The 23,939-nt window shown below is 40.3% G+C and overlaps 1 protein-coding gene across 3 annotated transcripts in view; it reads right to left on the bottom strand.

The window, feature by feature from the left end:
- Positions 1 to 4,981: 4,981 nt before the first annotated feature.
- The window catches only part of SLC10A7 (solute carrier family 10 member 7), a 285,221-nt gene continuing 266,263 nt past the window's right edge, over positions 4,982 to 23,939 (bottom strand). For all 3 annotated transcript variants that reach the window (XM_027866968.1, XM_027866967.1, XM_027866969.1), the window contains 2 exons: positions 10,169 to 10,314; positions 4,982 to 7,327 (listed from right to left, as the gene is read on the bottom strand). In XM_027866968.1, coding sequence (XP_027722769.1) covers positions 7,298 to 7,327; positions 10,169 to 10,314 — 176 coding nt within the window. In that variant the 3' untranslated portion in view covers positions 4,982 to 7,297. The remainder of the gene's footprint in view (positions 7,328 to 10,168; positions 10,315 to 23,939) is intronic.

Here is a 23,939-nt window from a genome sequence, read left to right on the forward strand (position 1 = left end):
TCCTTATACTCTTTACTTCTTTAGTCCACTGAGTCTCTCTTTGCCTTCTTACTTTCATTTAATATGTAAGATTTAAAAACACCTCACCTTATATTTATGTCCTTATCACTAGTCACATAAAAATAAACATTTGATTTCTTAGCCTTTATTATCTAAAAATATTCAACTTTTAAATTTTTGGTAAGTTTGCAAATTGAATATCCTGTTCACTTTTGAGTTCTTTTGAAGGAATGATTCAAATGCTCTCCTTTCCTTGGAGTTCCATTTTCTTTGGTGGTAAGGTCCAACTTTGCAAGATATATTATTTTGAGATGCCAATCAATATCCTTTGCTTTTTGGAATATCATATTCTATTTTCCTTTGATGTCCTACAACCTATTAGAGTAGTACAGTGCTATTCTGACTTTTTCTCCTTGGGGTTTGGAGTTTTTTCCCTGTTTGTTAGATTTTTTTTTTGTTTGATATTGTAGACATGCAATTTCATTATAATGTTTCTTGATGATTTAAACCTGAGGTTTCTTTCTGTTTCATGTTCTGTGGATCCTCTCAATCCGAACTTTGCTGTTTCCAACATTTACAGGGAAACTTGCAACTTAATTTCTTGAGGCATGGTATTTTTTTTTTCCTGGAAGACCTATCATCCTCAGGTATTTCCTCACATCCTATCTTGTGGTGTTTTTTTCTTTTTTTTTTTAAGGCAATGGGGTTAAGTGACTTGCCCAGGGTCACACAGTTAGTTAAGTGTTATGTGTCTGAGGCCGCATTTGAACTCAGGTCCTCCTCAATCTAGGGCCGGTGCTCTATCCACTGTGCCACTACTCCCCTCACATCCTATCTTGAAAGTCAATATCTTATTTTGTTGTGCTCCTATGTTCTTCCAATCTTATTTTTCATTTTTGTTCAGTTATTTTTCCACCTCTGAAGTTCTGCATTCTAATTCTGTCATATCCTTTTCCAGAAAATCTATTGATATCAGCTTTATTGAAGGAATATATCATAAATCAACAGAATTTAAAATGTAAGCACTTTTAAAAGAGGACAATCCTGGAATACACAGACCTTACTACCATTCCTGGTGTATCTCTTGAATGTATGTTTTGAAACATGGAGGCATGGGGAAAGAACAGCAGAAGGAAGAAATCACCCATCGATGTTTGCCAGTCACTTTTGCTGTCTTCATCAGCATTGTTCTCCTACCCTTGTAGTTGAAGGGGCTCTTCGAATGGGCTGCATCAATGACTCAGGACTCACTACTTCCAAGAAGCCTTTCTTGTCCAGTCATGCTCTACAGTGATTACTCTGCATTCCTCAGAAGTCAGGGACTATTTGTGTTTTATGATCTTCATTTAATTTTTAAAATTTGTAATCTTTAGATGACTCATGTTTTCTGTTTCTTCTCTCTCTGGTTAGCCTGTAATAGAGTTGACTACAGGGGGCCAAGGTATCAATTTCTTTTTATCTCTCATAGAGTAGGCATGAAGAAACCCTTGACAAATACTTAACTGAAGAATTAATCTTCCCTATTATTGGAAAAATATATGAGGTCAAGCCCTGTACACATTGCTCTAAAGAATTCATTTAGGAAGCTTCACGCAAACCAGCAGTACTTTTAGCTGTAGGGATTCACCCATACATTTGCGGAAACTTAGTTGTAAATTCTGTATTCTAAGGAAGGATAGAGATATATTAAGAGGTAGCATGGAACACAGTATAAAGAAAGAAGAGTGGACTTGCAATTAGGAGAGACTGGGTTTACATCCCATCTTTGATAATTATTGGCTTTATGACCATGGGCAAGTAATTTAACCTCTTAAAGCCTAAGTTAGGGCACCTGGGTGGCCCAGTGGATAGAGTGCCCAGCTTGGAATCAGGAAGAATCATTTTCCTGAGTTCAAATCCAGGCTCAGACACTTACTGAGTGACCCTGGGCAAGTCACTTAGCCTTGTTTGCCTCAGTTTCCTCATATGTAAAATGAGTTGGAGAAGGAAACGGAAAATCATTTCAGTATCTTTGCCAAGAAAACCCCAAATGGGGCCAGAGAGAGTCAACTGAAGACACAATTGTAATAACACAACAATGCCTGAATTTGCTCATCTAGAGAATGAAGATAACATTTGCTTAAAATCTATGATTCTACGTCCACCTAAGTCTTTACTTCTTTAGGTTAAACATTTCTTCAACCAATCTTCATATGACATTATTTCAAGGTCCTTCACGCTTCTGGTAACCATCCTCTAGTCACTCTCCATCTTATTCCATAAACGTCCTTCTTAAAGTGTGGTGCCAAGAACTGAATAAAGAGTGCAGTGAGACTATTCCTGACATTATGCCTATATTAAGGCTGCTTTAGGTATAAGCTTTTCTTGGCTGCCATATAACACTGTTGACTCACATTGTCTACTTGGATGCCCAGCTTTTTCTTCGATGAAATGTCCTCTAGTCACACTTCCACATTTTTTTTAACTTGGAAAGTTGATTTTTAAAGCTAGGTATAAAATTTAAAGTCATCTCAATTAAATCATATTATCTTCAATTTAGCCTAATATGCTTATCAAGATTTTGAATTCTGAATCTGTCAGTGACAGTATTATTCATGTTTCCTCCTAGTTTTGTGACATTTGAAAACTGATAACTGTGCCGTCTATGCCGTTACACAAGTCATTGATAAAATGTTAACAGCACAAGCATAGATTACTTAACCATTCCAATAGAGGCCCCCTTTCAAGTTGACATGGAGCCATTAAGACTACTCTTTGGCCCTTCGTCCAGTTCCCAATCTATCAAACTGTACTAATGTCTAGTTCACATCTCTTTAGCTTATTCACAAATAGAAAATGAGAGATTCTGACAAATGCCTTGTTAAAAATCTAGATAAGCTACACAGATTCCTCTGATCTACCAGCTTAGTAAGTGTGTCAAAAAAAGGAAATGAAGTCAGTCTGGCACAATCTGCTCTTGATGAAGTCAAGCTCTTTGTGATCAGTGTTTCCTTTTTAAGATGTTCACTAAGCATCCTTTAACTAACAGGTTCTAAAACATTGCTAGGAGTAGATGTCAAGCTCACTGGCCTACGGTATAGGGATCCTGCATTATTCCCAACTTGATTACCTGGAGAGGGAAGCAGTGGGTGTAGGCAAAGTGTTTTAGTTTGCTCCCTTTCCTTCTTCAAGAATAAGAAATGGTTTTAGAAAATCCTGACAAGTTAAACTCCTTGGTTCCTCCATGAACTGGTAGGTGGCCACTGATGCTGGGGATGGTTATTCTTTGGTACCTGTGGCAATCAATGAAACCACACTGGCAGATATGAAAGGAAGGACCAGCTCTGGAATTTAAGGATATTAGAAAAAATAGAAATATTTTATTAGAAGGGCTTGATATGGACTTTTGGGACATCATGAAGTCTAAAGCTTCACCTTTAGCTTACTGAACCCACAAGTGATTCCATGCAACTAGTTTGAATCAGCTAAAGTGTGGGGAGCTCATTCTTGGAAGACATGACTCACAAATTTGGTTAAGATTGATGCATACATGCTCTTTGACTCAGCAATACCATAGGTAGGTCTGTATCCCAAGGAGATCAAAAAAAAAGGGAAAAGGACCTATATGTACAAAAATATTTATAGCTGCTCTTTTTGTGGTGGCAAATAATTGGAAATCAAGTCGATGCTCATCAAATGGGGAAAGACTGAATAAGTTGTGGCATTTCATTGTGATAAAATACCATTGCGCTATAAGAAATGAGAAGGGGGTATTTTCAGGAAAAAAACTAAACAAAATAAAACATGGCAAGACCTATATAAGGTGAAGCAAAGTGAATGAGAAGAACCGGGAGATCATTGTGCACAATAATAGCAATACTGTAAAGATGATCAACCATGAAAGATTTGGGTACTTTTTAACAATGATCAGACAGTTCAAAACACTCCTGATGAAAAAATCCTATCCGCCTCCAGAGAGAGAACTGATGAACTCTAAGTACAAACTGAAGTATAATTTTCTTACTTTCTAAAAAAAAAATGTGGCTAATTGGTTGGGAGGTAGAGCCAATCTTGGCAGAGAAAAGGCAGGAAGTAGCCTGAGCTCTTGCTAATTTTCCTCAAAACAATTTTAAATTAAGCCTCAAAATGAATTCTAGAGTGACAGAAAAAAAAGATGAGGTGAAACAATTTTCCAGCCCAAGATAACTCGGAAGGCCTGCAGGAAACGTCTGTCTCACTTGGGTAAAAGGGGAGTGCAGCCCAGGGCAGTTAGTGTCCAGGCCCTTAGCCCCCACCACAGATAAGCAACTGAGGTCCCTCAGTCCTGGCACAGTCCTAGTAAAACAGGCTACTGGCCAGGTCAGTCACTCCTGGTACAACAGGTGAGCTCCTGGCCTTGGCACAGCAAGCCAGTGACCATGCCCCTGGCACAAGAAGCTCCGGTACCTCAAGAGCGGAGCTCAACTTTAAAAGTCATGAAATAGACTGGAAAACGAGCAAAAAAAAAGTCCTAACTGTGGAAAGCTACTATGGGGACAGGAAAGATCAAAAAATATGGCTAATATAGAAATATGTTTTGCATGATTTCACATGTATCTTATCATATTGCTTGCCTTATTAGTGGGTGGGGTAGAATTTGGAACTCAAAATCTAAAAAAAAAAAGTTAAATTTTTTAAAAAAGTAAACAAATATTTTCTAATGATTTCTACGTTTTGTTATTGTCATCTTCAATTCATCATAATGATCCAATTGATCATTATCTTCCCTAACCCTCATGATAGAAAAAATTTCCATTTATGGAATAAATACTTAAGTGTACCTACATGTATACATTTGTTTCAAAATTTTAATAGGGCAGATTTGAAAAAACTTGCTTACACCAATAAAGAAGTTTTTGAAACATATAGCAAGGTCTACATCATCATCTAAGTCACATCAACATAATTATCATTGAATATATTTCTTTTCATAAATACATTTAGGAAAAAATAAAGGCATAAAATGAACAGTTTAGCAGTCTGTCAATCCAATGGAATATTTTGGATAGAAATAATTAAGTCCCAATAAAGAGGAATTAAAAATAAATTCCAATTTTACTTTATGTCCCTTTTGGAACAATTTGCTACCATGTCTGCATAAAAATAAGGGCATAAACACATTCTATCCAGATTACTCTGAAGCCATCCACAATAATACAATATTATTATGTATAAACTTAAGACGTTGGGCAGGGTTGGGGGAAAGGTAGGAGGGGTGGGAGATAATGTTTTCTAAATTAGACTCTAAAACTGGGTCGGAGTGTTTATAACTGGATTTTATTTTCACCCATAATCACACCTATTGTAGGTGTGAGAGTCAGTAACAGAGGTAGATAAGTTGGGAACAGGGTGGGGAAGCAGTGTACAAAGACCAGGGAGAAAGAATTATGTAGGCTCATACTTGTCTGTAATGGTAGACCAGGATACCAGATAAATCTGAACATTTTGCCCTTCGGTTACAATGAAATTTGAATAGGCCCACACACAGACACCAAGCAGAAAAATACTGCCCCCCCTGCCCAGCCTCCACTGCTCCTAGCTAATGTTTCTCTATATTCATGTTTGCAAACATCAGGAAAAACATCATGCGAAAGATGAGCCCAACACAAGATCCAATGGGTCTCCCAATAACGGAGTGGCACTTTAGGGAGATTCCAGTATAAACCAGCCTTCCCATTTACCCTTGGGATCAGTTTGTAAGTTCTGAAGATAATGACCAGAAAAGCCATCAAAAAGGGGATGCCACAAGGGGCTGGGAAAACATCCTTTCAGAAGCCGGTAGTAGTAGCAGTATAGATTTAGACTGGACAAAGTCATCTAGCGCCCCCAGGAATGACTCATCTGTTGGTTCTACGGAAGCAAACCAGAGTCATCACCACTGTTTTTCCCTTAGGACTTTTCCTGTCCGAAATGAAAATGCCATCATTTTACATTAAGCTAAGGATGAAAAGATACAGACAGAAAGCTTTAAGGGAAACTTGGAAGATGACAGCATTCTCCATAATGAGAATTGGAAGCTTTGCCAATCACCGTGATCTTATTTCTATATCTTGCCCCCTTATTAAAGCTCAACCCTGTGAATTTGTAAGAGAAACACCCACAGAGCTAATGCTGGGTTTACGTCTGGATGTCCACTTTGGGACAACTCCATTCACTTGATGTCTGTGACCATAAACAACGCTCTATGTTTTGCAATTCTCTGGCCAGTCTGCCAGAAACGTGCTACAAATGGCTGCCGCATCTGTTGCTGATTCCTCAAATGTAACAGGCTGCAACTGGATAAAAGGCAAGCAGCTCAGATCTTTCTGTAACAGTAAAAGTAAATAGTTTTGGTCTCTGGCATGGAATGTGGCTCTGGGCAGTCCTCCATTCCTGCTGTCCTCAGAATTGGAAGGCTCCTGCTTTCCTGACGTCTGCCCCTCTTACCTGCCTGAGGCAGATTTGCAGGTAGCATGTGAACAACCAGGAAAGGAGGAAAGTGGGGGAAAAAGATGAATAATAATGACAAAAATAGAAGTCTCCCCTGCCCCCCTCCCCCCGAACTTTACTTATAACTCAAATATCAGTGCCTTTGAAACAGCCTATGATGCATTTAAGACAGAAAAATGCCACCATTTCATACAACGGAATTGAAAGAATTATCTTGAGGACACTCTTAATTTGAAGGAATGTCTAGAAAACTATGTCAATGAATGCAAATATTTTCTGCTTTCCTAGCATCCATCCATCTACTCTCTGGCCCCATGCTGAGCATACACAAACAAGAAGAAAGAGGCATGTCACAGTTTTAGAATAAAGGACGCACAGGCACACACGCGCACGCGCACACGCGCACACACACACACACACACACGTCAAGGTATTCAAGAGAAAACTTTGGAAAGGGTCTCCCTAAAGTTTGTCAGCAGAAGGGTATTTTCTAGGTCTTTGGACCTTCTTTTTGATAGGCATGTCTCTGCCACAGCATTGTGGTTACACAGAAAATGGTGACAGGGAATCCAAGGTTTGCTTCTTAACTGGGAGGACTATTCACTGAGTTAGAAAAATAAACAGCTCCAAAATAGTGTACAGCCTCTGCTGGTCACCAGCAAGGTAGGTTCTGGAAACAATGCTCTGGCCAAATGCATTTTAAGGCACTTTAAATAGATTTATCTTTTTTTTCATATAAAAAAATAAAATATGCACTGAAGCAACATTCACAAATACAGGTCTTCTAACGGCGTGATTGTACAGTATGGTACATATATACACATCTGTGACTTGAGGGTCCCCGCTAGCATTATACTGTTGGCCTCATCAGCTTCACGCCCTACAAAAAAAGCAGAAACAAAGAGTGAGTCCAGCAGCAGCACAGTGAGGGTGACAGGGTGGCAGAGAGCCCTGGAATGGAGGTGAGCCAGCCACCAACGGGATCAGAGAGGACGAGCTGGAACGAGCTTTGAGCCTCTCATTCTGCAGGTGAGCAAACGGAATCTCACAGAGGTGATGGGACTTTTCCAAGGTCACAAAGGCAAGAAGGAGCCCAGGTGGAATCCGACCCAGGTCTTCTAACTTTGGACACAATGCTTTTCCCCACGACGACAAGTCAAGAGACTTGAGTTGGATTGTCGGTTTCCCACATGGCCTGTGTAACCAGGGACACAAGTTACTTTGCCTCTCTCAGACTCAGTTTCCTCCTCTATAAAATGGGGATAATATTCCTTGTACTACCCATTTCACAGGGTAGTTGGGATGAAGGCATTTTGTGAATCTTAAAACGTTATACAAATGTGAGCTCTTATTATTGGTGGGGAGTAGGGGAATGAACAATTCCAAACAACCAACAATCCCAAATATTGATTGACCTCCTGAATGACCTTCTTCTAGCATGGCTTCTCTTGGGGCAGCTAGGTGGTATAGTGGGGAGAGCACTGGGTCTACAGCTGGGAAGACCTGAATTCAAATCTGACCTCAGACACTTACTAGCTGTGTGACCCTGGGCTCTCTCTGGCTTAGTTTCCTCAACTGTAAAATGGGGATAATAATAGCACGTATTTATCAGAGTTGTTGTGAAGACCAAATGAAATAATAAAAGTGCTTAGCATAGTTTCTGGCACATAGTAGGCACTTTATAAATGTTTGTATTTTTTTTTTCTGACTGGGTAATGGAAGAACTCCCCTCCCACTCCCCACAAAAAATCTACATAATCTATAATTTAGATGAGGCACTAAAAGTTAATTGAGAGCTGCTTTTATCTTGGGGGACCAAAGATGATGCTGAGATCCATGTATCAATTTAGCCAATGGCTCTTTGGTTCAGATGGGAGGCAGGTAACTGGTGTTAGATAGAGTAGTGGACCTGGGAGTCAGGAAGACTTGAGTTCAAATTCTGCCTCAGACAGGTACTAGTTGTGTGACCCTGGGCAAATCACTTAACCTCTCTGTGCCTCAGTTTCCTCATCTGTAAAAAGAGGTTAGTCTCAATGGATTCTAAGGTCCCTGTGAGCTAGTGGTGTTCATTCACAGTGAGTTAGAGTGACCCCATGATCCTATGAACCATGCTCTAAAGGAGAATGAAGGTTCAATTTTGTTACCATCTGAAAGATGCTCTTATGTTTTAAAATTTCAGGTTAAAAAATATGATTAATAGAGAAAAATTATTTACATTTCTTTAATGTTTATAATGTTTTTTTTTTAAATAAAGTGATCTCCTTAAAAGAACCCTGCGAGGTAGATACTATGATTCCCATTTTACTGGTGAGGCAACTGAGACTCAAAAAAAGTAAGTGACATACTTGACCAGGGTTGAACCCACGTTTTCCCCAACTCTTTCCACAATACAACGCCTCTCCAACTCACTATGAATGACTACTAAGAGCAGAGCACAGTTATATTTCTTTCTTTCTATGTTAAAAGTATTTTTCTTAAAAAAGAAAAAAAAGGAAGCATCTTTTCAAAACCTAAAAGAAATTAAGGGGTTAAAGAAACTCCACTCCCAAACACAGAGTAAAAGCACCTCTCTATAGAAGCTTTCAAAAGGCATAAATGTAGTTGGTCTTGGATAAGAGGAGGCTCGCCCTTGCAGGTGTCGTCCTCTCAAGATGCAGCCTCACCATCCTAGCGACAGTCTGCTAAATGTTCGCTCTCTTCATGTTCAGTACAATCGGCTGACAACAATGACTTAGAACTCTTGGGTCAGAGTAACTTAAATGCCATTATGGTCAGAAAAATGCCTTTAGAAGGTGTTCTGTGCTACCAGGGCAGCTGCTTTTTCTAAATCTTCTGGGTTATGGTTGACAAGTGGCCTAAATCTAAACTATTCTGCTATCATCTGGTCTCTGAAGTCCTGATCACAGGGAAAGCATCTGTGCTGGCCTGTTTTCTATAGCCAAAGCTGGACAAGCCTCTGGGAGAACTGTCGGGTTTGTTTTGGTATTAGTTGCTGATTTGTGAAATCAGAGTAAATCAACACATATTTACCCTGAAACCAATAGCTGGACTGTTTCTCTCGGCTTAAGAGCTAGGTGGCACAGTGGATACAGCACTGGCCCTGGAATCAGGAGGACCTGAATTCAAATCCGATCTCAGACTCTTGATACTTACTAGCTGTGTGACCCTGGGCAAGTCACTTTTGCCCCATTGCCTAGCCAAAAAAAAATAAAATAAAATAAAGAGTTTATAAGGAAGACACTCAAAGCAGCTGATTTTGAGTTTTCAAGTAAGAAGGACCTATAAGTAGGCACTGAATGAGCTGGGCTCAGAACCCAGGTCCTCTGACTGTAGATCAACCTTCAGTAGGGGGTGGAACTGAGATTATTCTTTCAAAAAAAATTGTATCTTTATAGTAAAACTCCATCTTTACGGTAATTTAAAAATCTGAAACTTGAACGAACTCATTCTGTCCAAATTCAAATAGTGTCGACACACCTACGTTACTTAACATAATACTGTGTCTATGGATATAAACAATACACATATGATAACCTAAGTTTAAGGAACAGTATTTCAATCAGACTTTTCCAGATCCTTTTTGCTTCCCCTGAAAGAATGCAAATAGCTAGGGGCAGAAACTATTTCCTCTTTTGCACCCTCAGCCCCTAGCACAATGCATGGCCCATCCCAGGAATGGGATAAATGCTTGCTGGCTGCCTGAATTCTGTGGCATTCTTACCTTCTGTCTTGACACCATCCATGACTTGATTGTTGGCACTAACAGACTGCCCAGCAGGATCTGTGCTGGGTGGTAGATAAGCAATGGCACAGATATTAAGGAGAGGTGTTCATGGCCGGCAAACACAATCTTTAGCATTGGAATTCCTAAAGGCAAGGAAGGAAGGACGACACAGGCTCAGTGCTAAGACCACCCTTCAATGGTACCACTCAAAAGAGAACCGCATCTTGGCAAAATATCACCCTTCCACAACGCCCCTCCGAAACCCCCAAACCTTTACGTTTTGCAAGGTTGGGGTCCTCCGACTTCCGCTGTGCTCATGGGTGGGATCTAAAGTCTCCCTTGTTTTCCTTTCACCTTTTGGACAATTGAAATAGCTTTCTGGTTGGTCTCCCTACCTCGTCTCCCTATTCCGGTCTATTTTCCCACAGAGCAGGTCTAACCTTGTCACTCTCCTATTCAATAAAATCCAGTGGCTCCCTATTGCCTGCAGAATCAAATATAAAATTCTTTGTTTAGCTTTTCAGGCCTTTCCTAACCCGGACCCTTCCTACCTTTCCAGTCTTCCTCTACCTTAGTCACCTTCCTGTATTCTCCAATCCAGCGGCACTGGCCTCCTTGTCATTCCTCAAATGCGACTTTCCATACGGCCTAACTCTGGGCATTTTTACTGACTGTCCCAAATGCTAGGAATTCCTTCCCTCCTCACTCCTACCTCCTGGATTCTCCAGGTCTCAGCTCAAAGCCACTTCTACAAAAAGGCTTTCCTGGTCCCCCTTAACACCAGGGCCTTCCCTCTCTGATCACGTCCACTTTGTGCCATCTATGTCTTGGCTGTACATAGCTGGTGGCATTGTTGTCGTCCCCATTAGGTTGTGACCCTTTGAGGGTAGAGCCTGTTTCTGCCTTGCTTGCAGTGCTAAGCACATAGTAGGTGCTTAATAAATGCTTGTTGACAATCTGGAAAAAAACGACTTGAAATTTCAGAGATACCCATTGCTTTAAGCCAGAAGTTCTTATCTCTTTTTGATGTCATGAACCCTTTTGGCCATTTGGTGAAGCCTATGGACCCCTTTCTCAGAAAGTTTTTAAATGTGTAAAACAAAATACATAGTATTGCAAAGGAAACCAATTGTACTGAAAGACTTATTAATACATGTGTGTATAAGCAAGTTCGCACACCCCACATTAAGAAGCCCTGCTCTAAGCAAACAGATAGCATTATCACAGATTGGTATTCAATTCCATCTTGAGGCAGATGGTGGAGTGCTATAGATAAGAGGGAAAAGAACGCTTGGACTCTGGAAGGCTCGGACGTGAAACCTATCTAGAACATGAGCTGTTAATACCTCTGAACCTCAGAATAGGAGCAACATCTGCTGGGGTCCCTGCCATGTCGGCTGGGCAAGTTTCCCACTAAAAGGGAGAAAAGTGATCAGACTGTCTGCAGAAAGAGAATCCAGCTGTATTCTATTAAGCTCAACATTAAAGAGATTTGGAAAAATGTGTAACACAATGCCACTTTTCTGACAAAATTTTGTTTTGGAATATACAGTTACTTTCAATAAAACATGTTATTTATGATAATAATATATAATGGGTCTATTATGGTTATTTTTAAATGAATTGATAAATGAAAATATATCAGTTTTAATTTTTAATACAATAAATACTGATAGACATAAAAATAATTTTTAAGCTTGTAAAGAGGTCCTCAATAATTTTTAAGAATGTAAAAGGATGCTGAGAATAGAAAGTTTGAGAACTAATGACCAAAGGCATAACCCCCCCAGATTACAAGGAGCCAGAGCCCTCAGACCTGAGGGATGTCCCACTGCTTTGCCAGTCAATATACTCTTCTGACCAGACACATTTCCATATAGAGACAAGGAGGGCTGCATTTAACTGAACTAGTGTAAATTGCCTTACGTTTCCTTTTGGTTAAATGGTAGATAGTCTGTGAGTGTCTCATTTCATCCCAACCCCAAACCTGAACCACTGGATCATCCTTAGTCAGGCCCTTCCCAGAATAGCCTCAGTTTTGTCATCTGTGAAATGGGACAATAACAGCACCTCCCTCACAGAGAAGTTGTGATGGCCAAGTGGGGCGAGGCATTTTGAGAACTCTGAAGCCCTCTGCAGGAACACCAGCTATGATCATTACAGGAAGACAAGTTGGAATGCAGATGAGTGCAGTGACTGGCTGGACGCATAAGCAAAGCGAGCTGGGGGGGGGGTCTTCATGGAAGCCCATCTGGATCTCTAGCACAGAGTGATAGCTGAAGGCAGCAGCAGTAGTGTGTGAGTGTGTGAGTGTGTGTGTGTGTGTGTGTGTGTGTGTGCCCTTCTAACATCCCTCTGCACTCTGAGGCTGCAGCTGTCTCCTGGAGGACCTCTTTACTGTTAGGATGGGATCCAGGCAGCGGGGGTCAGGCTGGATTAGCCTCCCAAGACACTCACAGGGTCGACTTGGCGTGAGTCCTGGTGCCTTCCCGGGGAGGGCTCCACAGAGCAAGACTTCTGAGTACCCACAAGCTAGCACATTAATGGAAGTGGTGATGGCCCACAAATAACCTTTTAAAAATTATTATTATTTTTATTTTTACACAAGGGAGGCAGCAATGCCTTTTCAATTATTTTTACCTTCTAATAAACTTCAAACTTTTATGCAAAAATGTATTTCGCTAGAGGTCTCCTTTTCTCAGTCTCACAAATCTTCTGCGATAATGTGAAAACACTTAACCACTAGAGTGACAGGACCCAGCCAGAAAGTGGGAAATACAGTGGGGGGAGAGAAGGCACCCTGTTTGCCTTGTTGTTTGGTCGATTACTGGTGTCCAACTCTTCATGACCCCATCAGGGGTTTTCTTGGCAAAGACAATGGAGTGGTTTGCCACTTCCTCCTCCAGATCATTTTACAGATGAGTACATTAAGGCAAATGGTTAAGTGACACTTAGAAAGTGTCTGAGGCCAGATCTGAACTCAGGACGATGAGTCTTCCTGACTTCAGGCCCATCACTCTGTCCACTGTGCTACCTAGCTGCCCTTTACATTGAAGGGAAGGTGACTTCTGTGGTCTTGGAAAGAAAAGAGTCTACAAGGGAATAGATGGGGAGGTGGGGCAGGGGATGAGGAGAGGGGAAGATGGAGAAAAAGGAGGGAAAGGAAGGAGACCTTACTTTGGAGGTAGGAGGGGATTCCACTGATGAATGCTCCTATGGGTCAAGGGATAGAATGACCTTACAACACTGGGGGAGGCCTGGGAGATTTGTTGCTTGAAAAGTCTACTTGTCCTGGGAGTGTGCATGTGCGTGTGTATGTATATATGTATGTATGTGTGTGCAAGAGCATGAACATAGGTAGATTTCCAGACAAACATAGAGAAAAGGTCAACAAGACAGGGTATAGTTCAGTGGCAGGGGACGGACCCCACCATGGGCCAACATCTTCTTTGATCCCTGCAATGACTGGCATTGTTCTGAGTGAGGAACAATGGAAAAAGGGAATCCATGAGGTCAGCCCTACAAGGCAGTGACAGAAGGCACCTACAGTGCAAAGCCTAGAATGGATACTTTGGAAGCTTTGATCGTATGCAGAATACCGAGAAAAGAGAAAGAAACCAGATAATTAGATGGGTCATGAATCAGACTATGAGGGTCTAGGGTAAACAGAAAGAGAAGATGATAATTTAGAGAGTAAAAGAAATCTTTTTTTGGAAGGGGGTATAAAAATTAAATAAAAAACGCTAATAGATAGGATTAGCTGAAGGGGAAGAGTCAATCTGTTTGAGAGGAAAAAAGAAGCAGAAATATATAACTAGATAAAAGCAAGGTAGAGGAATTAATAAACAAAACCCTAAAGGGAAGTGGGTAACAAGAGACTCAAGGGGATAAAGAGGGAAGAGAAGAAAGCCAGTGGGAACAGGGCCACCTTAAAAAAAGACTAATGTAAAGTAACTGAAGGAACATAATACTGTGTTTACAGCAGAAGAAGGAAAAATATCATAACTTGGAAAAAAAACAATTTTAGAGACAGAAAATATAAACTTAGTTCATAACTTTAAATGTGGATGGATTAAACAATCCAATAAAACAAAAAAGAGCGATAAACTGGATAAGAAAACAAAACCCTGCAATCTGTTGCTTAAAAGAAGAACATTTTTAAAAAAAACAGACATATACAAATAAAAATGAAGGGATGGAAAAAGAAATTATTATGCATTAAGTGAATCCAAAAAATCAGGAGTTGCCATCATGCTATTAAACAAAGAAAAAACAAACATTGAAAAAATAAAGAGATATACAAGGAAACTACATTATGCTGAAAGGAACTATACACAACAAAGCAATATCCCTAAGACACTTACACACTCCAAATGCTTTAGCATCCAAGTTCATAAAAGAAACATTATCTGAGCTACAAGAAGACATACAGTAACACGACAGTGACAGAAGACTTCAATATCCTTCTATCAGTTTTGGATAAGTCTAACAGAAAGATAAACAAAAAGGAAAATACAGAACTGAATGAATATCTGGAGAAACTAGAGTTTAAAAATCTATGCTGTTTTCTAAATGGGACAGCAAAAGAACATATATATTTCTCTTTACCATATGGAAGTTTTACAAAAATTGACCATGTACCAGGGTGCAGACATACGGCAAACAGATGTACAAAGGGAAAAATAGTTAACATGTCCTTTACAATCCATAATGCCATAAAATGGAAATTGGTTCAGGGGCCACAAACATAAGATACAGTCCCAAGTGGAGACTTAACGAATGAAATCTTAAAAAATGAGTTGGTCAAAGAACAAAACATAGAAACAATAACTATGTAAAAGAAAAGATAAGGATTAAACTACATCAAAATTTCTGGGATGGAGCTAAAGCAGTCCTCAGGGGGAAAATTATATCCTTACAATCATACATTAACAAAATAGAAAAAGAAGGGATTAAGGAACTGGATATGCATTTAAAAAATTAGAAAATCAATAAACAAACCTAAAATAAAAACAAAAGAAGAGATATTAAAAATTAGAGGGAAATAGGTAAATCGGAAAAACCCCACAGAAATAACAAATAAAACTAAAAGCTGGCTCTTTGGAAAAAACTCATAAAATTGATAAACTTTTAGCTAATCTGATTAAAAAGAAGAGAAAATCAAATTACTAAAAGAGCAAATGAAGGTGAAATCACAGCAAAAAGAGAAGAAATAAAAGAGACTAATCAGACCATATTATACAGTTACAAACTAAAAAAGCTGCGAACACAAAAGAAATAGATGAATATCTTCAAAAATATAAAATACCTAAACTATCAGAAGACCAGATAGAATTCTTAAATAACCTGATCTCAGAAAAGGAAATAGATTTAGCTGTAAAGAAACTACCAAAGAGGGAAAAAAACCACAAAACTCCTGGACTTGATGGATTCACAAGGAGAATAAACTTGTAAAGAATAGTTAGTACCAATACTTCACAAATTATTCTCAAAAAAAGAACCCTACCAGAATCTTTCTATGAGACAAATACACTCCTAATACTTTAAGTGGGGAAAGATAAAACACAGAAGCATGTGAGTGGGGCAGAGAAGGTAATGGTGAGGTTAACCCAAGGCTGGGGCTTAGAAAGGGAGGCATCTTGCTATATAGTACAAAGGGGCAAGACATTTGAGGGTTGAGGATAAAAGTACTAAATAGCAAGGCATGATTCTAGGGGTGTGGAGGATACATATGTGTAAAATACAATCCCTGCCTTTAAGGAGTTTTTGGTGCCTGTAGGCTCCATTACACAAGTCTCTCTAGAAGCTACTGTCGTATCCTTCACATTAGTTAACTCAATAAACATAATAATAAGAGTAATGAAACTTATTAAAAATAAGGGTTTTTTTTGAAGAAAGCTTAAATAAAGGGTTCTTTTCATCTTGCTATCAGTGCCATAATATAAATGAAGAAAATTAATTTTAATGCTGCCAAGTACTGATTCTGTTTCACCAGGACTGACAGAATCCAAGAAGACTTTATGAGACGGCATTTGACTTTATGAAAGTGAACACCAGGCTTGCATTTACAATTTTACTGGGACTTTAAGCTGTCATGCTGAAAAATGTTTATGAAACATTAATCAAAAAATGCCTCTTTAATCCAAGGCATTGTCTGAAAGATGTTAGAAGACACACATCGTAAATGGATTCTTTTTCTGACTAAAGTAATTTCTACCCAGAGCATTTCCCCATTGCTATCCAAGTACACAGTGTGTAGAGATAAAGAGCACTTTGCCAGCACGTTATTACCTGATCCAAACACTGGGGAAATCACTAATGTACAGCATGCCATATTTCCATGTCACACATGACACATTTGTCTAAAATTATCCAACAGGCTTTGACACTGCAGCATATTCCATAAGCAAAGCTTTCAACTGACATGTGCCAAGAAGGATCTTGAAGTGTGAGCTTTCTTCTTCTAACAAGCAAGTAAGAGTTTGCTTTTATCCTATACCCATGATGGAAAGGATAAAACAATAAGTACTAGAACTAGGTTTTTTTTTTCTGTTTTAATATGTTTATTTTATGTTCCCTGAATTCAAAAGCTCCCATCATAGCTGTGTTTCAAGTCTCTGCTTACAACTTGCTAATGGATGGCAAGATGGTTTAGAGAAGTTGGCATTGTTTCTTTACAAACTTAGCCTAGGCTTTGATTTCCACCTCCAGTTGATGAAGTTGGCTTAGTGATGGACCTGGAGTTGGGAAGACTTGAATACAGACCTGGTCTCAGCTGCTTACTAGCTATGGGACCTTGAGCAGGACAATTAACTTCTTTATACCTCAGTGTCCTCATCTGTAAAATGAAGATGACTGGCCTCCAAGGCCTTCGAGCTGTAAATATATGATTCTATGTCCTTATTGGTCCAATGAGATGCATACAGGGCTGTGTTGGGGGTGCTCAGGCCCAGCCTAATGCTCCACAGTTTATTTCGCTGTGGTGGGGCTGGCCAGGAATTTGGACCCTGCTTGGGGCATGAGTGGCTCTCTCAGTTCTTGGAGACCCCAGCTTCTGTAATTGCCACCAGCCTGACTACTTCTAATTCTTCCTTCTTCCCATCCACTTTCTCCCTGCCCTTTCAGGAGGCTCTGATATAAGAAGAAGGCTTGCCTAGGGACTTGGGACTCTTTGACCTTCTTCCACTCTCTTGAAATATTTTGTGTACTCTGGCAGAGTTTCTGCTTTGGAGAAACCCAGTTCCGGTCCACTCAGGCAGGCCATCTGCCCTCCTCCTTACCATCCCCACATCCGGTATGTGAATAGAGTATAACCAACCACTCTCTTTTTTTTCTCCTTTGACTCCTCTGGTCTCTGTTTTCCATCACTCAGCATAGAGTATGTCTTCTTGGGGCTCTGACTGATAAACGTAAGGAACGCAAAGAAATTAAGATTTTAAACTTTAAGAGGATGTGCCGCTAACCAGTCATTAAACTCCACTGCTGGACCTACTAGCAAAATGTGGGTGGGGGCAAGGGAGTGAGGTCCAGCTGGAAGAGTGTTTTCACAGTCAACAGGATAAGGCAAAAAAGGTTGTAGAGGGGAAAGTGAGGAGCAGGGTTTCATTAAAAGTATCCCTTTGTAAAGTCTATATTTTTAAAGTAAAGTTTAGTTCATTTAAAAAGTTAAGTTTTAGTTTGATGAATAAAAATCACGTCCTTGAGTATTCAATAAGTGTCCTTATAATTAAAAAAATTACCGCTTTACCCTAAAGAAATATGCTGAACACACCTATGTTACATGTGTTGGCTCACACACTCAGTCACACACACACACACACACACACACACTCTATTTTTTATTTTTGTTTAGGGTTAGTTCCTTCAGAGATACGTTCTGGGAATCTTTTGTACCCCTTGCACTTATCTTCTGAAGAATCTCACTAATGCAAGACATTTGAATATATGAAGTTCTGAATAAATGCTCTGAGTGAATAAACTTATTTATTGTCCCTGAGAATCTGGAGACTGGCTCAAGGCCATGGTCAAAACTTAATATCTATCTACCTACCTACCTCTCTTTACTATGACTTTTCTAGTGTGGCCATCATTTTATCACAAAAGCACCCAATCTGGGGAGTAACTGTTGCTGATTGGTGGAGAAAGTGGATAGGAGAGCTTGGTCACCTCTGCCCACTAAAGAGCCTAAGTCATATACACGCCACACTTCTGTCTCTATGAACATCAAAGGCCCAAGATTTTAGCTTCCAGGAGAGCAGTAATTAGCACAGCATCTCAGACCCATTCATGTCAATGCCATTTCTTGTCTCCTGGCATTAAAACTTTGGGGTCATTTTTGACTAAACCCCTTTCATTTTCTCTATCTAGGTAGTAACCAACCGTTGATTATTTCCTCCAAAAATCTCCTTCCCCTGCACATTCTCACTGCCATCACTCAAATCTAGGCTCTTGTCAAATCATCACAATCATCTTCATCATAATAACAAGTGACATTTATATGGTGTTTTAATTTTGGCAAACCCTCCCCCCACCCCTTTACGTACATGATCTCATTGGAGCCCTACAACAAGTCTCTGAAGTTCAGAACTCAAAGCAGGTCTGTTACCACAGTGCCTGACACACAGAGGGCACTTAAGAATTGCCTGTTGACTTGACTTCATCCCATTAACACGGATGCTCCCTCCACTAATGCAGATCAAAAACCGTCCATGCCTGCCCACTGCATGCAACACTGCCCACCACATGCAACATTTATTCATGTCCTTCTATAGGTTTGCCACAAAGCTTTCATCCAGTATGTTGAGGATGGGGGCTAAAGGAGGAGTTCCCAGCTTTCTCCTAACATCATGGAGATCATAAGATCAAACATTTTTGGACCTGGAAGAGATGCAGAGGTTAACCAGTCCAGTTTCCTCATTTTACAAATGAGAAAACTCAGGCTCAGAGAGGATAACTGACTTGCCCAGGGACATGCTGTTAGGAAGTGTCCAAGGTGGAATGTGGACAGAGTCTTTCTTGGTTCTTTGCCCGTCTCTGCATTCACTGTGCCAGGCTGGAGCACAAGGCTATCTCTCACTCTCACCATATGACAAGGCCATCTTCCTTTTACTGTCATATGCTTTACATGGGTTCTTTTTCTTAATTCCTTATTTGTTAAATGACCAATGTACCACTCAGGCACCTCTCTGTGGCTCTCAGGGTCAAGTAGAGCACCATGATTCCTAGGCAGTAGAATACAGGTATTAAAAAGATGGGCTTTTTTTTTTCCTACTGGGAGAAGTTTAGGATCATAAAAGGAATGATGTGACTTCCTTAAGGCAATCCAGCCCACTCTCCTCCTCCTTAATTTCCACTCACCTCATCCATTTGCAGATTCTGTTTAAGATGGATATATACATACATACATACATGCATCTACAAACATATGTATATTGGTGCATGAGCTCTCTAGACGGTCCATCTGACTGCACACCATAATTTGGACAATGAGCATTCTTTATAGACCCAGTTTTTCCTGTGAGATGGTGAGACTAAATTTTTTTTAGTTGTTACAGATCTTATCCAAGAGGACCCACCGTGAGACAGCTCTTGATGTAATCATCACAGTATCATCTGCAAACAGAAGCACCTGAGGACCTCACCATGCAGAGGGAGTCTGTCTTCAACTGTAAATCTACACAGGATATCCTCCATGTCAATGGTGAACATTTATCTCTTGGTTTAATTATTACTATCACCATTTTAGAGATGGAGCTCATACCCATTAAGTGAGTTGCTCATGGTCACAAAGGAACTGTCCTAGCTGGCAGCTAGGTGGTGCAGTGGCCAGAGCACTGTCCAGTGGAGTCGGGAACACCTGAGTTCAAATATGGCCTCTGTGACCCTGGGCAAGTCACTTAACCCATTTGCCTCAGTTCCTCAACTGTAAAATGGGGATAATAATAGCACCTATCCTGAAGGGTTGTTGTGAGGATCAGATGAGATAGTACTTATAAAAGGCACTTAGCACAGTGCTTGACACATAGTAGGTACTATAAATGCTTATTTCCTTCTGTTCTCCATCTGAACTCTCTTCTTCTTGACTCCAAGTTCAGTACTCCGGTCAAACCATGCATGCTTGAATTGAAATGCTCTTCTAATTGGCTTCCCTTCCTCTAGATGTTCATTCAATCTCTCCTATATAAGATTGTGCAACCAGAATAAACACCATAAAATACACTTTAATCATGTCACTCCCTTGCTCAGGAACTCCAAATGGCTCCCTCTTGTCTGTCATATCAAATAAAAGCTCCTCCTGCCTGTCATAATCTGGCTCCATCCTCTGTAACCTAGTAACACCTTCCATGCCCAGACATACGACTTGACAGTTTACAAAGTGCTTTCACATCTATTATCTCAGTTTCTCTCCAGATTCTACTCCCAACAAGACTCTCCAGCCCAGCATGAATCTCACCAGGCTCCCCACAGCCCCCATCCACACCACCCTCATCTGTGCTTGCATCTCTCTGCTCTAGCTGAAGCCCTACTTGGAAAGCCCTCCTTCCTCCCCGCCCAAATTTGACTCAAGTCTTCAGGGCCCCATTCAAGTCCTTTTCCATTCCAAAACAAACTTGCTTTCATCACCAAGTCAGCCTTGAGAACTCTCCCTTGTTTGATTACTCAAGGCACACTTCCTCTCTTACTTTGAATCTAAAACACGTCGTGGTCCCACTTTTTCTTGTGGGTAGGTCTTGTCTCCCCAAATAGAACTGTAAGCTTCTTAAAAACAGCACTAGATATATATCACACTTCTTTACTATCCCCTATAGTACTGACTACAAAGGAGGCCCTTGGGGAAAGCCAATTCTGGGGCACGGTGGAGCCTGGGCCTAGAGAGCTAACAGGCTACCTGGGCATAGAAAGCCTTCACTGTAAGGTTGTCTTGTCCTCTGAAAGGTTATGAGGCTGTTAGAGGTCACAGAAAGGGAGAAGAAACTCAACAGGACTGGGCCTGGATTTTAGTCCCTCGTTAAGATAATTAGACTTATTGGATTGGGTTCCTGCATTCAGGAAGCCCTGGGTTAAAATCCTGCCTCTGACATTTACTAGCTGTGTGGCCCTGGGCAAATCACTTAACATCTCTGGACCTCAGCCTCCTCATCTGCAGGATTTGGTGTTTCCCAAAGTCCCTTGTGAATGTCATACTATGATTCTCCTACAAAATGTTTTCAATAGAACGGAAGGGGATAAATATTAGAGGCAGTGCTTGTTATTTTAGTAGCGGGAAAACAGAATGTTGGAACCTGATTTTATATTTCAAGGGCTGCACAATCTGATGTCAATTATTCACATTAAAGGGAAAATAAAACATTTTGCTTGAATTCTCTGAAGTCCAATATTTAGTTTGCTTTTCAGTTTGGCTGAATGCTCGGCTGATTGCGGTGACACGGAATCACCTGTTTCATGTCCCCTTTTTCAAAGCTCCATTTAGCTGAATTCGTGGGGTTTATTTTCCATTTGGAAGGTAGTATGGCCTAACAGATAAACTGTTAGATTTGGAATCAGGAAGACCTGGGTTTAAACATCAACTCTTGACATCTAATAGCTATGTGACCCTAGGCAAGTCACTTAACCTATCAATGCCTTGTAGTGGAAACATTTCCTGGTTCTATTGTACTTATCTGTGGATGGATCCATCTCGGGGATACAAGACATACAACATATGAAGTACTGGGTCGCTAGTTGAAATAGGGCTTAGAAATTCCAGAGGCTCACTAAGAACACCTCTATTTACTGTGTAATGAAGCATGGAGAGAGCTAGCAACTCTTTTATTCTTAGCCTCAGAGTCAATGGTCTCTCCAGAGAGCCTTTAATAAACTTTTCTAGGAGACATACATCTTGTGGGTGGCCATTCTTTTATTTCTCTGGTGTAATGGCAGACTTACCACACAACTATCCATGTAGAGAGAATTTACTGCTAAATGGTGGGCAATGGACAGGAGGGCTTGATCACCTTTCTGGTGTCCATAAGTGGACCCTGGATTGGCCTGAGAAAACTTCTAGGACATATCCACTGAATGCCTATAGTCTGGATTAGTAGAGGAAGTCATCCCATCATGAGCTCCCCATGCTGATAAGATCATGAGATGTGGGAAGGGAATGCATATAGAATCTTATCATTTAGAAATCATCTGATCTCCTGCCCCCAATATTATAGAGGAGGAGGTGAGGAAATAAGTAGAAAGGAAGATAGGATGTGGAACCTGAATCCTGGTTTTACCACTTGCCACCAATACCACCTTAGCTAATAGCTGAGCTTCAGTTTCCTTTCCTACAAAATAAGGGGCCTAGACTAGGTCATGTGTAAAAGTCCTTCTAGATTAAAAAAAAAAAAAGTATGATTAGAAATAACTTTCTCAAGGGCAAATACTAGTTTGGGAGAGCTAGGATTTGAACCCAGGTCCTATACTCAAAATCTAGTGCTTATTTTACTATAGCATATGGAACATATGATAATAATGTTAATAACTGACATTTATATAGTGCTTTCAAGTTTGCAAATTGTTTTGCTTATATTATCACATTTGAAACTGACAACCCCAAGAAATTGGTACTAGAGATATTACAATTCCCATTTCACTGATAAAGAAGCTGAGCCTTGGCAAGGGTAAGTGACTTACACATGGTTAGCGTCAGAGGTGGAATATAAGCACGTGCATGTGCCAGCCTTCATCCTACCTCTGATAAGTACTAGCTACGAGATCCTAGGCAAGTCACTTGGCATTTGAGTGCTTTGGGACACTCTCTAAGACAATAAGTTATAAACTTTAGCTGATCCGCATCAATATAGTGTTCCAAATACCCCTAGGTATATCTCAGACTATGTAGCCATGTTTATATATTGTCTCCATCGTTGGCTTTTTGGTATCTACCATGGTTAATCAAGTGGAAGAATGGAGAGTAATTCCAAATGGCTGAATAAAAAGCCAACATGCACAGAGCAGCTATTGGTTTCTAGCCAAGCACACCTTGCCAGACCTGGCATAGAACAGGATGACCTTGCCCCAGTTTAATAGAGACGAACAGAGTGGAATTTGAGCTGCAAGCCTCCAATGCCTTAATCGTGCCAACTGGCTTGGGATGCTATGAGAGTGCATATACAAGAGAGGCTCTGATAATTACATCTCTGATGATGCTCATCTGTTAAGTCACAATAATACTGGACTCATGGATTCTCCTCCTATAGGGGAAGACATATATGAAATGATGCCAAGGAAGCAGCATCAGAACAACAATGGACACATTAAAAAATTGCTATTTAACTAAACCAGGGCCCATCTCACTAGGTTTTGATAGGGCAGCAACTGTAATAGATGGTGAATGGCAACTGATTTCCTTGTGGCCAAGATCATTTCACCCACTGGGGCCAGAGACAACTCAATCCACCCCAAGGTGTTTATTGAAGGCATTAAAAAATTGAAATGTATTTTTTTTAAGCCTTACAGCCTAGCTTTACCTAAATGAATAAATGCTAAAATCCCACCTTCCACAAGAAGCAATTCCTTAACGTTAGCACCTTCCCTCTACAATTACCTCCAATTTATCCTGTGTATATCTTGTATGTACATAGTCATTTACAAGTTGTCTTCTCCCACCCTGAGAATTTGAGCTCACTGAGGGTAGGGACTGTCTTGGCACACAGCAGGCACTTAATAAATGCTTACTAACTTGGCTTGCTGAATAAATGAGTATGACTACACCAAAATAAATAACAGTAACAAAACCAGG

This window comes from Vombatus ursinus, unplaced genomic scaffold (assembly GCF_900497805.2).
Source record: "Vombatus ursinus unplaced genomic scaffold, bare-nosed wombat genome assembly UNPS02014784.1, whole genome shotgun sequence".
NCBI classification, from domain to species: Eukaryota; Metazoa; Chordata; class Mammalia; order Diprotodontia; family Vombatidae; genus Vombatus; species Vombatus ursinus.